The sequence below is a fragment of the Phocoena phocoena genome, chromosome 1, assembly GCF_963924675.1.
Source record: "Phocoena phocoena chromosome 1, mPhoPho1.1, whole genome shotgun sequence".
Lineage (NCBI taxonomy): Eukaryota > Metazoa > Chordata > Mammalia > Artiodactyla > Phocoenidae > Phocoena > Phocoena phocoena.
The window spans coordinates 141,473,891-141,491,929 of NC_089219.1; the positions used below are offsets into that span (position 1 = coordinate 141,473,891).

At 35.7% G+C, this 18,039-nt stretch overlaps 1 protein-coding gene across 1 annotated transcript in view; it reads left to right on the top strand.

Annotated features, from left to right (window-relative positions):
• The window catches only part of HMCN1 (hemicentin 1), a 519,661-nt gene that overhangs the window by 111,002 nt on the left and 390,620 nt on the right, over positions 1 to 18,039 (top strand). The window contains exons 3-4 of the mRNA XM_065885936.1: positions 15,612 to 15,770; positions 16,577 to 16,699. Coding sequence (XP_065742008.1) covers positions 15,612 to 15,770; positions 16,577 to 16,699 — 282 coding nt within the window. The remainder of the gene's footprint in view (positions 1 to 15,611; positions 15,771 to 16,576; positions 16,700 to 18,039) is intronic.

Below are 18,039 nucleotides of genomic sequence, written 5' to 3' on the forward strand. Positions count from 1 at the left end.
CTGTTTCACACACAGGCATATATAAATGGAAGCCCTCTGCTTCCTCATACCTAGCATGTAATCCACCTACATCTGGTATCCATCCCATCCTCATTCCCTACTTAATCACAACTCCTTGGCTTTCTCAGGATCTTAACCTATCAAACTGTATTTTTCTTTTTTTTTTTTTCAACTGCTTAAGGGTTCCCATTTACTTTTAAATATGTTTCAGTCTCCCCCCAAAACAAACGGATCCCAACAAATCAAACCATTATAAGCAAAACAAAATAAACAAATCTCTGTTTTTCTCACATCCTCTTACAAATAACTTATCTCTCTCAGTTCCTTCAGTGTCAAGAATATTGTCTGTATTGACCGCCATCTTTTCTTCACATCCCTTCCCCATCTACTCCTCAGTCTGTTTCGATCTAGTTGCCACACCCCTGCTCTGTCAAAGTAGCTCTAGTTGGTGATACATGATTTGTATTTTGCTAAATGCAGTGGTAGCATTTCACTTGTCAGCATATTAGAGTAACATCTTTGTAATTCTCGGCAATACTGGCCTCTCCCTTCTTCTTGAGACATTCTCTTCCCTTATGTATGCTCTCATTTTGTTTCCCACTTTTCCTCAGCTTCCTAGGCAGCTCATTTCTGTCCAATTGACCATTAAATGTTTAGGATCCTAGGAGGTTTTGAAAGTGGCCCTATTTTTTCTCTCATTTTTATATCTTTAGGGGAAATCATCCATACCCACATACATATGTTTCTAGCCTAGGCCTCTCCTCTGAGAAATAGACCCTTATGTCAGGCTCTTGGATGTCACAGTGGCCCTCCAAAGTGAAACTCACAAATGTTCTCTTTCCACTGCCCCAAATCTGGTCCTAAATCCTTGCTCTTTGTTCTGTATTTGTTATCTTTGTGAATGATGCCTACAATATTCTGGTTATACTACCAAAGATCTGAGTTATCCTTACTATATCCATTCCCTGCCTCTCTCCCCCCTCCCCACCCCAATATACAAACTATGAATCAAGTCTTGGTTTTTAACTTTCTAAATAACTTTGATATCAATTGACTTTTCTCCTTTTCTATTGGCACTGTCCTAGTCCCAGTTACTGTATCTTTAGGCTAAATTAATGCAAAACAGCTTCTAAGTGATTTTCCTGCATTTACTCTTCTTTTTATTTTTCCAGGCCTTTCTCTACTCTGACAGGCAGACAAAATAATCTCAAAGTACATCTCTGAACATTTCTCCCTAATACCCTGTCCACTTACCTCCTACCCCCATCTCATCAAAGTCTTCCCAAGTTCATGAGTGACCTGAGGCCTGTCAACCTAGAGCCCTTCCTAGAGCTGCTCTCTCCCTTGGACCCTGAGCTCTGCCACAGGGGCCTTGCATAGAGCCTCCTCCTGTCTGTATCCCCACCTGTCTCCCCACAGGACCTTTGCACATGCTGTTCTCCTTGCATAGGAAGTTCTTGTTCTTCATCCTGCCCTCACGTCCATGCTCCTTTAACCTAGTTTAAAATCCTGTATTCAAAATCTCATCTGGAATACCACTTCCTCAGAAAATCCTGCCCTATCCTCCAGGCTCGGTCATATCTCACTGCCTCTCTCCATCACAAACTAGTTGGCATTTCACAGTGAAGAGCTATGTCTGATTTAGCTCATCAGTGAATCCCTTAGTAAAATGCCTGGCATGTAGAATGTGCTGAATTTTTGATGAATGCAAGAATGAATGAACAAACGAACAAACGAACCATTATGTACAAATTAACAGAGTCCAAATTAGAGTTTGAAGTTTAATACTTTATTGGTTCACTGTAGGGTGCGTGACTTGATTTGGAACTATATACGGTATGAGCATAATTGGGGCATAGGATGAAAAAACTCAGAAGTTTGGCATTCCAAATATGTATTCCATCGTGATTCTTTTATTGTGACTGTCTTTATTTTTAAATTGCATACTAAATTGAGTTATGTTTCATAAATATCTAAATAGGTGTATATAGTTATCCCTTGACTGTTTTTCTCTTTTATTCAATTTCTTCTGATAATCTTTTTCATTAATCCTCCATTTCCTTTCTCTTATACCATGTCATTCTTTTTCAGTCATTATCTTGATACTTACTGACAATTTACTTTTCTATCCCTTGATATAGCAACTTCTTTGCTGCTTTGGATGTCCACATTCTTTGAAAAAAAATTTTACAGAAAAATTTCTATCCTGTACATGGATCATAGGAATTAGAAATTGTACTGCCCTAATGGTTTAAACTTTTTATGTTCTGGTATTTTATCATGAGCTCCTGAGGGCAAGAGCCTCGTAGCTCTCATTGAGCCTCTGGTCCACTGTGGGATGAACAAGTGTCTGAAGTAGAGTGGACTTAAATAGCTATAAATGAATGTCATACATGGGTGGCTTCTTTTAAAAATGTATATTTAACAGTTAACCTATATCAAATATAATACAAACTTTACTTTGATGGTACAAAGGATACTTAAAAACCTAATCATCAGTTTTCATTATATAAAGATTCAGAAGGGCCAAGTAATGGAGATTTCTAGCTGATAGAATGTTAGGAAGAGATTTACTGTATTCATTTTTTTTCTCTGCGAAAAAGAATTCAGCTGGGATATATTCTTGGAAATCTGGCCAGAATGAAAATGCCTACATTCTCAATGAGACCTGGCGCTGGCACTTCCTGATTTCCTGCCTCTCCCCTTCTTTTGTTCTGACGGATCTTCAGGGAGTACCCTTATCCTCCTTGCTCCATTTGTCTCCAGGGTGAAGGCTTGTGATTCTTAATCATACTCCATTGATTCTCTCTCCCAGCCAAGCTCTGGAATTGAACTTGATACAGACACTCTATAGGGTCATATAACATCTCTGTTCAAGAAAATAATCTTTCTTTCTCCCCTGGAATGAAAGCTGGTGTCCATTTCTCTGGAGATTTCCTCTATTGGCTGCATCTTATGGAATTTAATTTTAAATTGTCTTAGGATCCAAGGGGATGCTTAATTAGAACAACCAGCCAGGGAAGAAATCAAATATTTACTTTTTCTCTTCATTCAAAATCGGGCATTGTTATAGGCATTGGGAATACCACGGAAGTGTTTTTACTTTCAAAGTTTCTAGTGAATTATTCCTTTTTTAATCAATGGCAAAAAATGTCACCAAGTAAGGGTCAAATATGACAAGACACTAGGCTACATTATCGCTTAACATCTAACCTAAAGAATATATTTTGTTTTCTCTTCAGTGTTTCGTAGAGAATATTTTATTTCATAAATCACTCTGTGAAACTAAAATTTACAAATTTCATAAAATTTTAGAATAATACTAAATTGTGTGTGTGTATAATTTCCAGACACTTCTTCAGTTGCCCTTCTACCATTTTTAGTAACTCCCCCCAAATCACTGGTATAAAGAGCAACAAGGATTGCTATCTTGTTAAAATTAACTTGGATTTCCTAAAAAAGAAAACTTTAAAAATACTCCTTTCATACTTTGTTTTGAAAACAAGAAAAGTAAATTCAGTTGGAAGTAAATTAAATAATTGCCCATTAACTTTTTACTAGGTTCAGCTATTTTTCCTGTAGAGATATGGAATTAACTTGGGGAAAAGCAATTTAAAAATTTCCAAGAAAAACGTAACAAAAATCGCTAAACTTAAATCATTAAGTTTATAGCATTAATTTCGTTTTCCTTCATCTTCTTTCATCTGGAATGCAGAGAAGTAACTTGAAAAGTATCTGAGCTTTCTCTCTGGGGAAAAGAAGGGAAGACAAATGACAGCAATGGTATTCAAATCACACAGAGCTTTGGGAATTAATATCCTTGTGAATGTGCAGTGTGAAGGCCTGCCTCAGGTCACAGTCTTTGTAAGAAACTATAAAGCTTGTTGATTTTTAGAAAATGGTATTGGCAATGATATGCTTTCAAGCCTTTTATCCAAACATTTTAAAGAACAAAAAGCATATTAGTCAAACATTTGAAGTGTAGAGAAGGAAGATATTTCTACAGTAATGGAATTATAATTTTTTCATATAGATGGTTGATCCCCAGACCTGAAAAATTTCACACATAATTTAGTTTTTCTTTGAGAAGTGTTTTGACAAAATTGACCTTAATTAAAGCAAGAATAAGAGTAAAAATATGTAGAACAGCATCATGACATAGCAACAAGATAGAGTTATGAAGATTAGGGTAAGGTCCAATTATTGTCATTCTTTAACTGAAACAGAAGAATAAATAGACAAACTGATGTTAAGGGGAAAAAATGTTCTGCTGTAGTATAAGAACAGTTGATGTTAGAATTAACTGCCAACAGAGAATATGAAAAACTGTGGCCAGATAGGCAAAGACTGTTAAAATAGAGGATAATGTTGATTTATGATGTCTATTCAGTATACATTTTATTTAATTTCAAGTATTCTAAATCATGCTACTATGCAAAAGTGTCCTTTTTATTTTTATTTCTATATTTATAGAAGTCTTCTATATGAATTTAAAAAACAAAACTGATATATAACCAAAAAAATTAAGAAAGTAAAATTGACTAGAACAAGAAAAGGGAAGGGATTATATGTTAGGATAAATATAATGTAGAGCTATAAGAGATGTCATTTTCATGTTTGGTATTGGACATGATTCAACTGAAGAAAGCAGTTTTCATTTCCATTTAAGTTTTCTTAATATGCATTTGACTTACAAATATGCATTTAACTTACAAATGCATATATATCAGCATATACATATACACACTTTTACAGGAGGAATGGCATGTATTTAATTTAGGGAAGAAAGTGAGATAGAGTCCAATACATACAATTCATAATACGTGTGAAAGCTACAAGAATAGTAGAACCAGCATCTGACCCAAAATAAGGACTTGATCGATGTTAGCTATTGTTACTGCTATTACTACTACTATCTCTAGTACTCCGAGGTTCTTTTAGCAGAAATAATCACCAAATAATTATACCATAAATGAACAAATATGGAACTTGTGCCTTGTGAAAGATTTTGCATGTATTTTAAAGTCATCCTCTCGTTTCAAACCTACACAAATATTAATCTTCCTTTTTGCAAATGAGGAGACTCAAGCTTTGAGATCTTAGGCAATGTCTTCCTCAGGTCACCAAACTGGCAAGGAGCAAGGTTAGTCTCAAAAGTGGAGGTATTTAATGTCAAAGCCAGTGTCCTTTTTCACTTTGCTACTTTTCTTCTAAAGATTGGTTTAAGTAACCTTATTAAGCTAATCAAATTCACGTTTATTTATATAATTTCTCTTTGTATTTTACTTCAAAGTAGGAAAGTAGAGAATTAAAGACAGATGTAGGTCTAGGGCTGGTCTCATCCTCAACGAAACAAATTTCTTTCTTAAAGATTTCGACTTCCTCTTCTACCTCCAGTCACTTTGGGTTATCGGCTCACCTAAAGTTACTGAGCGGCCAATGAGAATGGTAACTGTAAACTGAAAATGACTCCCTTTGCTCAGCATGTGTTCTTGCTACTTAGCGTGCTAAGCTTATTTAAGTGTAACCTCACAGTCACCTTGGAGAGACACGAGAACAAGATGCATTTTAAGAGATTGAAAGGTAGTGTTTATACTGCAGTTGTTTTTTGTAGGCGGTTTTGATTATTTTTATTGTTGAAATTTCTTGGTGCCTGAATGAAGCATCTATTCAAACTTCAGTTTGCTGCTGGAGTTTTCTACTTAGAGGGACAAACAATCCTATACCCCCAGGAAGTGAGGGATGGGAACTAAGATAAGTAACTGGAGGGCACTGGGAATGATTGGCTCCTTTCTAGCTATCCATCCTGGTATCCCTATCCAGAAGCAAATAGTTGGCTGATTTCTTAATGATCTTTTGTGTGCACTTCGAAGGACAAAGAGTATAGAAGGGTATCCTGACCGTTGCATTGCTTTTTCAAAGCAGAATACAGATATTTAGAATGGGGTGGGTGTGGATTATGATGGGACATTTCTTGATTTTCTTTTCAAAGTGTGGATGTGTGGGGATGTTCTTAAGGGTACATACATAAGTCAATGTGGAGTAAATATTGCAAATATATGTGACAGAATAACATTTAGGAAGAGGACTCCTTTGACCTATGATGTCTGGATTTATTCCATTCATGGTATTAAGTCAATCAAGGGATTGCTCTGTTCCCCGCAATAAGTACTATACCTGATTTTGTCAGGTTTTAGGTGATGGTGAGGATGGAGGTCAAAATGTTTTTCTTGGGAGAATATTTCTTGATCTAAAGCCATGACTCCTAGAAAAAACCTATAAACCTCACTTTCAACAAAATGGAAAATTAAAGAGTTTCTTTAAGGGAAATTAAAGAGTTTCTTCTCAATCCAAATTGATCTGAAGCAGTTCTCAAGAAGCCATCTTTTTTTCTTCTTAGGCCTTGAAAAAGTCTCAAGAAGACTAGTAGAGTCTTGGTTTTGGTATTGACTTTGAGTAGTATTTGTTCAGTTATCCCTTCAGATGTTCGGATCCCTTCCAGAAACTTATCAGTACCCCAGGCATGAACTGGCATCAGTTAGAGATTTGATAGCACTGGCCTTCCTCAGCAGATGATACCTGGGGCTCCTGTGGAGCAATATCTGGGAGCCTCTGTTGATGTTCAAGGCTGATACAGGCTTTCTTGGGCAGGAATATCCCATTATTGAATACTGGTCCAGTCACCAGCTAAGTCCCTCAGGTTTCCTTATGCAAACTTTGAACCGGGTCTCCATTCTTCTATATTCATGTTGATTTTTAAAACTCCTCATTTATCTACTCTCTCTATGTATTAGTCTCCTCCTTTGAGATGACCTAGATCTTAGTTCACCAATTTTGTTTGATGACTACTTACTTGTTCTAAAAAAAAAAACACGTATCTATCTCCAACTTCTATATAAATGTAACATTCACAAATTATAATGATTTTATTAGTAAAAATACATTCTATTAATTTTTTTTGTCAAGACCTATTATGGCCTACATAATATAAATGTATTTTTATCACTTTACATAAAAAGAATCACAACATTACAGCTTCTTCAGTTAGTAACAAAGATTATGCCAAATGTGCTGGAAAGCATGTAAATTCCATACGTGAATGTTGGAACAGAAAGGAAGAGAAAGTGGGCAGGTAGAGTCTGAGGTAGTACAGAGGAAAGGTAGAGAAAGGGTCATAGCAGAGAGAAGACAGGGAGAAAGAAAGCCTTCCCAGAGGAAGTGCAAGCAGGGTGAATGCCTAGTCCTTGAATAAGCAAATGATGATTGGCTACAAGGGCCTCCTTAGACCATGCCCCTGCCCTCTTCTGGCTCCTTCTCACTGAGCAAGCAAGAGAGACATTTGAATCTCTCTCAAAGAGATATTTGGAGACCAGGAGTCCTTTCCAACCAGAGACCAAGCCAGTGTCTTAATTTGATGGGAAAAGAAAAGGTCCCAATAAAAAGGTACAGAATCCTTGAAGGAGGAGGGAATTCTCTAAGTAGAGAAGAGGAGAATTACTGAAGTGGTTACTGAGAATTCCAAGATATCATTTTGCAGTTTCCCATTTTTGCCTAGAGTTAACCCTGCACACTTCTATATGTCTCCTGATCACGAGAAGCTATTCGGTGGTGTTTTTGTTATGCTTGGTTGCTTCCACGCTGTTTCCCTCTCGAAAGGACCATGGTCTATTATAATTCATGTAAATTATGAAGCTTTTGAAATATTTTAAGGTATAAAGGCACATTATTTTCTGATGTATTAATCAAGATATTGAGCGTCTGGTACATAGTCTCTTCTTTATGATTATTTAAATGGAAGTGAACTGAATATCCTTGTAAGGCTCAACATAAAATAAGTTCCAATAACTGGAAAGATCAATTTCTGAAGCGTTAGACTCCTACTACTGACAGGTGATAACCTGAAAGCCTGGAAAGGGTTGTCATTGTTAACCTTTAATGTTCCTGGAATCGAGATCAGCAGTTCTTTAATGCCTTGATTTGTATTCCACCTTCTTCAGACTAGTAAAGGGCAGCATGGTGGACTGCCTGGGATGCATCATTTTCTTTTTTTGATTATGGAGATTTGAAGTTTGGACTCTGAAATATTCTGTCCCTCAGTACATCACTGCTGTATTTTCTACAAGTGATGAATACCAAATGTCACTGATGCATTAGGATTCTACAGTCATTTTGATTTACTTTATACTTGATTGTGAGCAACTTTTAATTAAATTCAATGTAATTTAATGGTTTCCACATGTACATTCTGTTTTCTGGGTTATAGAATCGCACAGCTGTATTTTTAGAAAGAGAACTGAGGGTTGTAAACTTTTGTGCAGCTTGCAACTGAGTTTCATTTCTAAATTTTATATGTAAAGGGAAAATTATGCAAATAAGACATCCAAAACAATGGGTGTTCCATGTGAAAGGAAAATACAGTTTGACTCTGAAACTAGGCTTAGTAGGTTGTAGTCATGTTAGAATAAGGGTAAATATTGTAATGCCAATAGACATTCTTTTGGACTCAGGCATGAGCCTACCAAAAACGTTTCATTTTTTGATGGCTTAGAGTTAGGCGTAACTGGAAAACAACTGGTATAAACACTAATTCATTGAAAATGGCTGATGAGAATAGAAGAATTGAAATGGGTTGGAAGAGAAATAATAAGGCATGGCAAGGGCCTGCTTTGAGATTAGCCTTCTTCCTTCTCTGATCCCTTTTTTGATGAGTGTTTTCCCATTAGGTTTTGGACAGAGACCTCATTTTTCTCCAACTCCTCTCAGGGTTTAAAGGTTCAGTTTCTTCCAGTACCGCTCCCACACTGTCTTGTATTTAGAAAAGACAGCATGGTAATCTGTTTTATTACTCCCTTGACTGATAGCATTTCTATTCATTCTTATTTAAGCTTGTTGACAGGAATTTATTTTCTGAACATAATTATCACTGTAATTCTGAGGTTACCATTTTTTCCCCTTTAATTTCAAGAGCAGTGTTTCCTGTGAAAGGGCACATCTGTTTTTTTGTAAACATTTTTTTCTATCTGAAGTGTCTTTGGCCACTTGGTAAGTTGTCACAATCAGTAGAATTATAAAGACAAAATGATGAATGAAACTACTGATACAATTAGTTATATTTCAGAATTCAAATAAAAACTCTTAAGAAAGTCAGGCCCTTCTTATATACCTTTAGGGAATTATGCAATTCAATGCATTATGCAACTTTATCTCCCTCACAGCTTTCATTTTCATGTATCTGTGCAGGTTGATGTGGTTTCGGGGGATGCATATACATTTCTGTGTTTGTTTTCTGTTAAATATAAAAATTGACCTCATGATGTGGGGTGGGGGGAGGGAGGTGGGGAGGGAGAAAGAGAGAGAGAGATAAGAGGGAAGAAGAGGGAGGAGGGGGAGAGGGGAGACATGGGGGGAGTTAGTTTTATATATATACACTCACACACACACACACACACACATATATATATTCATATATGTATTGCTTACTTAAAGAGCAACTTTTGGCACTTGTATTTTCAGGAGACTTAGCTCTGGAATTTTGCTACTTGAAATGAGATGGTCCAGGCTTGAGCAAAGCTAAGACTTAATACAGCAAGTGTGTCTAGATTGTGTCAGGATTGCTTTGCACAGTCTCATTCACCCATTTACCCACTATTCATTCATTTACCCATTCATTCATCAAACAACAATGGAACACTTACTAAGTTCCCCAAGGAACAGTGATCTAGTGGGAGGAAGCAGATAAGTTATACGTACAAGTCAGCAAATGCTATAATAGAATGAACAATATTCTGTGGGCATCCAGAAGAAGGAGAATCTTTCTTCTGCTGCTTTTACATTGTCCCTGACAAGCTGCTTGCAGCCACAGAAGTAGATGAGGAAATAAAATGCCACACTGCTGTTTGTGTGACGCCAGGCAGAATTGAGTTCCTAATCCCTGCTCTTTCACATACTGGTTGTGTGATCCTGGGAAAGTGGTTTTCAAGATTTAGTGCTCTGTCAATAAAATATGCTAAAAATGATACCTCCCCCATCAATTGATGTAAAGCGTAAATAGCGGAGCATGTGTGACAATACCGTCTCAGTGCTTGGTGCACAATTGATATCCATTGAGTTAATACAAGTAGAGTGTCATCACCAACAAAGTATCAGTTAAATAAATGAGACTTTTCATAGATTCACGTTCATCTATTCTAAATTTCTTCATCATAGGTGTTTTATAGAATATTATTTTACTTTTCCATTTGGTATTCAGGTCAAAACAGAAAATGTTAAGACTTTTAAAGGACTACTTTTTTTTTTTTAAGTTTGGAACTAAACACTTAAAACAGTTTGTTTTTATAATTTCAGTCACAATCCCATTGCACTAATTTTATAATCTGTACATGAGTTTGACCCAAATTAACCTAAAGTGTCCGACTTTGTTAGGCTTATTTATGAGCGTGGACATTTTGACAGTGGTTCTCAGTCCTGTTCTGACAAATTTACCTTTTAGCTAAATTTAATGATCAGAAGATCAGTTAATGATTTGGGAAACACTATTAGCCAACCTGTGAGTTAAGTTTCTAAGATATTTTATATGTTTATGTAAATATATAAAAACTTTATTTATAAACTCTGTGTGTGTGTGTATATTTAAACAAAGTAAGTGATTTATAGATTTTTGGAGTAGATTTTAGCTTGATTCCTAAACCTTAGTAAATTAAAACAACTTGAATTTTTGTTTCTAATAACTTCTTCCAGGAAGCAAAGTTCACGGAAGACTTTTAGATCAAATCAACAGCTTTACAAATAATAGTCTAGAATGAAGCCTACATAACTAAACCAAACATCATTCTAAAGCAGTGCTGTCCAATAAAAGTAGAATGTGAGCCACATATGTAATCTTAAAAAACAGTTGAAATTAATTTAAATAATCTAACCCATTATATCTAAAATATTATCAATTTAACATGTCATCAGGATAAAAATCAGTACTTCAGTTTTCAAATTTAAATTTTAAAATAAAATAAAACATTCAGTTCCTCAGTTCCACTAATCTTATTTCAAGTGTTCTGTAGCCACATTGGGCTAGTTAGTGGCTACTATAGTAGATAGCACATATCTGAAGTCTTCCCTTTATAGATCATTTTAATGGTTATTTATGATTTAAAATGATGAGAAAATTAAACTCAAGTATCAGAGAGGGACCTTTATAAGGCTATAACATTATATGTTAACTTCTTTTGGAAAAAAGAAACTTATTTTTCTTTTCAAGAACCTACATGTACAATGAGATAGGCAAACTTCCAAGGATTCTAGTGGTCTTTAGAGTCTACTCCTGGGTGATGTTGAGGGATGAGCATCCCGAAGTTCTCTTAGAGTAAATTTGAATGCAAGTCAAGTGGCTCAAAGATTGTTCTCCACTCAGTAACTGGACAAGATTTATCATTCTTGCCATTCCTAACAAATATCTCTGAAGATGACTTAGCTGTTCTGATTTTTGGCCCACAGACAGATGACTTCTCCTAGCCCCTTGATACTAGGTGACAATGAGCAAAACGCAGTTCATCTCTCCAGAGAGTTATTTACCACAGAGCATTATTGTGTACTTGGCCATTTAACAAATGCTGTGGAGTAGATAACTTATATTGTGATTCCACTCAGGTGCACAATGTCAAGTGCAGGTGAGAAATTGTTTTTTGCTTAAGCTTCTGAAAATACAGTAGGAATCTAATACATTTTTGAGCAGTCCAGAGTATTCATTACAGATATGCAGAGTTGGCTACAAGTAACAATTATTCCTATCCAACATACTAAAGTTACCAATGTGCCCAGGAGCTATTTCCCACTTTCCTAGCCCACAAATGCTCACTCAGGGGCATTTGCTGCATACGGTAATCCCTCCAAATAACTGTTATGCCAAGGAAAATATGTTTCATTATTAAAGAATAAAGCAAATTAGAGTACATCTGAAGAGTGAGGAAGTATATCTGAATGGGAGAAAAGAGAACGTTTTAAAGAGGGGAAGGCATATTATCTCAACCTTGGAAGAAAAATAATTCAATTTGACAAATATTTACTCAATAATTACTGTATGTCAGCAAATGCTATGAACTGAGTTCTCAAGGATTTAGCACACAGTTCCTGCCATCAAATAGCTTATAGAAAATGGGAGATTTTAGACATGCATACATCGGTAAGGAATGTTTGATGGTGGAGATGCAGCAGTAGAAAGATTACTTGAATGAAAGTACTAAAGGAATTAAGATGTGAAGCAAGGGGCATAGTTACAGAACAGGAAATAGCCTCAGATTAAAGGAAGCAATTTTTTTCTTCGAGTTTTATTGAAATATAATTGACATACATCACCGTATTAAGTTTAAGGTGTACAGCATGATGATTTGACTAACATACATCATGAAATGATTATTGCAGTAAGTTTAGTAAGCAGTCATCATCCGATATAGATATAAAATCAAAGAAATAGAATAAAAATTTTCCCCTGTGATGAGAACTCTTAAAGTTTACTCTCTTAACCACCTTCATATATAACACACAGCAGTGTTCACTATATTTTATCATGTAGTACATTGCATCCCTAGTACTTCCCTTACTGTTAACTGGAAGTTTGTACGTTTTGACTGCCTTCAGCTAATTCCCCCTCCCTTTGCCTCTGGTAACCAAAATCTGATTTCTTTTTCTGTGAGTTTGTTTTCGAAGTATTATTGACCTACAACACAGTTCCTGTTACACAACGTATTAATTCAATATTTCTGTACATTTCACAATGATCACCAAGTCTAATTACCAAGGAAGCAATTTTTGAAGAGGGAGCATCAGGAGATAGAAAGCCAGAAAGATAATTTGATCCAACACAGTGGTTAGTGAAAGATTTTAACTAGGAATGTGATATAGACAGCTCTTTACTTCCGGAAGTATAAAGTTTGGTGGTAGGAAGAGCAGATGAGATAGGAGGCTATACTTATAATAAAATTAATGATAAGAAGAGTGAATTGTAGGAAGTAAAGAGGAAGGGAGGGGACAGATTCGTGATGGGTGTAGAAGGAAAATGGTTTGACCACTGATTAGGTGAAGAAAGAGGGAGGAGTCAAAGATGACTCAGGATTTGAACTGAACATCTAGGCAGATGGTACCATTAACAAAAATAGGGAAGATATGGTTGGGGAAAATACAGTGAGTTCCATAGTAGATGCACTGAATTGTAGACACCTGTAAAACGTCTAGGAGTAGATGTCTAACAAGCACTTGTAAATAGAAAATTGGAATTTGGGAGATGAGTACAGTCTGAGGATACAAGTATACAAGTTTTTGAGAACAGTATTATCTGTTAAGCTAGATCCTGTGAAAATGCACATAAGTAAAAGAGGATAGGAGATATTTACTGAAAAAATAGAAGGAACTGCTAACTCAATAAAATTTCTGGGAGTCGATAACTGTTATCTTCTCGAAAGTTACTGCAGTGTCCAGCCCTCTACTATTAAGAAAGTGGCATAATATTTAATGGGTGTCTCAACTTTAGAAGTAATTTGTAACAGTTGGTGCTCAGTTCCAACTCATTGAATAAATGATGTTTAAAGGCTGTAAGTACTGAGTGGCATCCAGTGCAAGAAAAGATTCTTCAGGTGGTCCAGGCTAAAGTGTAAACAATTCTAGTGCTTGGTTCTTATGACCCTGATTAGATCTGTGGTGCTCAGGGTATCTGTATCAGAATCAGAGATTGTTTGGAGCCTAGGGAAAGCCCCAATAGGATAATCAAGTAGAATCTTCAGAGTTTAAAGGTAAAACCTTATCCCTTTCATCAAGTAATTATTTTCTTTTTGAGAAAGAGCTCTTACTCACTGGGTTCTAGTGGACTGTGGAACCACAAGGCCCCCCAGGATCCCAAGCTGCCCTGCTTTTTTATTTGATTGTCTTTTCTAGGCATGAGTTCCTTAAGGACAAGATACTTTGGCTTATTCATCTTTGTGTACCTAAATCCTTGCAGGGTGTTTAGCAGTTATTCATTGCTCAAAACATATTGGTTCAAAGTCCATTTCCTTGGCCCTGTAGTTATTGACATCTGCTAATGAGGAAAAAAAATACTGTAATATATTATATATATTATAAATATAAGCATATTAATAATAGATTTTTATTTATTTATAACAGGAAAATTTGAAAGAGAATTAATATTTAACAATAGAGAAATGCCTGACTAAATTATGGGATGTAGACAGAATATTATACAATCATTAAAACCTGTGATTTTGAAGAACATTGATGACATGATAACATAAGCAGGATATAGCTCTAAATTTAAAATATAATGTATAAAATGGTAATTACAGCATGCTCACAGTTTTATCTATCAATACACATGTGTTGGAAGGAAATAAGTGTGACAAGAATTCCTCTTAGGGTGAGGGCTATTTTTGTTTAGGAAGGTATATTGAGCCTAATTGAGTACAAAATAAAACACAGAGATCATGTGTTAATAGTAATAATGAAGCAGAGTGAAAAGAGTGACAGAGGGGGTGTATTTTACATAAGGTGGTCACGGAAGGCTTCTCTGATAAGTCACATTTTGGGCAGAAACTTGGGTATAGGAGATGAACCAGTGTGTGTGTTTGCTGGTGGGAATGATCCAGTAAAGACAGAATGTTTGACAATGGAGTGGGGAGAAGGGACAGCCATAGGAGCCATGTCCTTGACTAGGCCCAGGTGAGAAGTTAGCCTAAGCTGTGAGTGTAAATGATTCCTTCACCATGAAGGCAGGGCATGTGCCTGCTTTTGCTGGACGTTAATAGGTGTCGGTGTGGGAGTTTACGAAAGTTCTCTTCTGATTGCTTCTATCTTCTCAGTACAATAGAAGAAAAGTCATCAAATAAGAGTGAGAAGGGATAAGAAAAGAGGGAATGTATAAAATAGTCATGTGTGAGAGTGGGAGTCAATCAATATTAGTTAAAAAGCATATAACAATTTCTATTATTTTCTGTATTTTTGGTGAATTTTTATTATTTTTTTTCTTTTCCTGACTCTTTTAAGTTTAGTTTATTTACTTAGTTTTATTGAAATACAGTTGATTTACAATGTCGTGTTAGTTTCAGGTGTACAGCAAAGTGTACTTAGATAATCTCGAGTTAGATGATCTTTACTTAGATAATCTCGAGTTCGATCCATGTCGCTGCAAATGGCATTATTTCATTCTTTTTTACGGTTAATATTCCATTGTATATACATACACACCACGTCTTCTTTATCCATTCATCTGTCGATGGACATTTAGGTTGCTTCCATGTCTTGACTGTTGTAAATAGTGGTGCAGTGAACATCGGGGTGCATGTATCTTTTTGAATTATGGTTTTCTTTGGATATGTGCCTAGGAGTGGGATTGTCGGATCATATGGGTGAATTTTTAATTTATGCATAAGTACAGGTTTTTCTAACTCTGCATCACTTTATATCTTTTCCATCTCCTTGTAACCAAAGTGGTTAATCCAGTGGCAAACTGACAGAAAATAAAAGTGAAGACAACCGCTCAGTTCTAGAGCTCCTACAGCAACTTGTAATAATAACTAAGGTATCTCTTTTCTGCTAATGAAATAATTGACTTTTTTCTCACTGCTCCTCAACAGGGTGGTGGTGATTGTCCAGAAATGAGTATTGGAGCTATAAAAACTGCCTTGGAAATTTCTCTTCCTGGTTCTTTCATCTATGTTTTCACTGATGCACGGTCCAAGGATTATCGGCTCACCCATGAGGTGCTGCAGCTTATCCAACAGAAACAGTCACAAGTGAGTAGGAATCAACTCCCCACCACTGAATTTTCCATCTGAACACAGCTGTAAGAAATACAAGAGATTGCCTCCCCTCCCTGACTATACTATGTGTGACAGATGTCAATAATTACAACTATTGATCCATATATATGGACTCCAATATGTATGTGTCATTTAATCTAAACATGTTAAATGGATATGTGATATTTGTATATAGCATATGAATGCCTTGTTTCATAATATGGAGAAGAAATGATTAGGGTTTAATTAAGATGCTCGTTACCATCTTATCCTTATAACTGACAAAAACATAGCCCTGACAGAAAAGGCCTGTATTTCAAATATCGCCTCCTGTGTGGAATCTTGTCTGAGTCAGTTACTCATTGTATCAGTTAGCTATTGCTGCATAACAAGCTGTTCTTTCAGTGACTTAAAACAATAATCATTTATTTCTCACATGTTTGCAGGTTTCAGTTTTGCTAGACTATGCTTGCTCACTTGTGTATCTGGGCATAGTTTGGGTTTGGCTTATCTAGGTGATCTTGGGGTGACTTGGCTCTGCCTTTCAGGTTTCTCAGCCTCTTTCTGAGACCAGGAAGCTAGTTTAGGCATGTTCTTCTCATGACCAATGCAGAAACACTAGAGAGCAAGTGGAAATACCCAAGGCCTCTTGAGTTCAGGCTTAGAACCAGTAGAATGCATATCTATATCTATATATCTTCCACTTGCTTGGTAGTATGTAAATACATAGTAAGTGCTCAATAAGTATATATTGATTTCTGAGAACCCTTTAAACTATCTTCTTTTTTCAAAAATCATAGGTGGTATTTGTGCTCACTGGAGATTGTGATGACAGGGGCCATATTGGATATAGAGTCTATGAAGAAATTGCCTCTACAAGTTCTGGTCAAGTGTTCCATCTGGACAAAAAACAAGTTAATGAGGTCAGTTTAATAAAGTGGATCTACTTTATTACCAGCTACCTTACCAACATCAGTTAGGCAAACCTAATTGTGTCAGTTTTGATTTCAGAAACAATTCAAACAAAAAAACATTTTCCCCCATTCCCCACAGGTCAATAAAGTCATTAAAACAATGTGGAGAAACATAGATTTATCTGGTATTAATTTCTAGACTGTATTATGCTATACTGATAAATTATTTAGATTTAAGCATACATTTATTTAAAATGCATTTAGTGGAACTTGAAAATTTTTGTAGTTGTTGTTTAGTAAGGTCAGTTTGTATTTCTGATGTACAGCTTTTGGATAGCTGGTAAAATGAGGCTTGATTTGACTTTTACTTGACTCATTTTACATTCGTTTATTGAAGTAGAATATAAAAAAGTGAGTTATTAAGCCAAATTCTAATGAAGTTTGATCTCTAAGATTAAAAGTAAAAAACTATAACTCAGTAACTATATACTTATCTAAAATGTTTATGATAATAAAATCTATAACTTATATGCTAAGAAAATCTTGGTGCTTTCTAAAGAAGTGTTTGAGATATATTGAACTGTCATGATTATTTCTTTCTTTTTGTTAACCTTTCCTTGACCTTACTTGTGATGATAAAATATTGTTTACTTATTTATTTGGCTCCCACTTAAGTTTCTAGGAACATGCCAGAACAAAGATAAAATTTTACGTGGGTATAATTCACGTTTGATTTGATGTGGTCAGTGTATCGAAAAAATTCTATTGTTTTTTGTTTGTCATTACTGCAATTAGTATTATTTAAAATTTTTCTTAACAATTTTTCAACTATTGGTTGAAAGATAACAAGCATGATTGACTGTATATATATATATATATATATATATATATATTCACAGATACTTAACACACATATATATATATGCACATATATGTAGATATATGTTTGTGTGTGTATGTTTTCTTTTTTCCTCTTTCTTTTTTTTTTTGGCGGTACACGGGCCTCTCACTGTTGTGGCCTCTCCCGTTGTGGAGCGCAGGCTCAGCGGCCATGGCTCACAGGCCCAGCCGCTCCGTGGCATGTGGGATCTTCCCAGACCGGGGCACAAACCCGTGTCCCCTGCATTGGTAGGCGGACTCTCAACCACTGCACCACCAGGGAAGCCCTTTTTTTCCTCTTTCTTTGTGATCTAATATGTGGTAGATATTTAAGTTTCTGATGTGAGCTAAAAATATGGGTTTCTCTTTGTAGGACAGGATTTTATATATATATGTATAAATATATGTATACATATATATAAAACCTGGAGAGTGTTATGCTTAGTAAAATAAGACAGAGAAAAACAAAT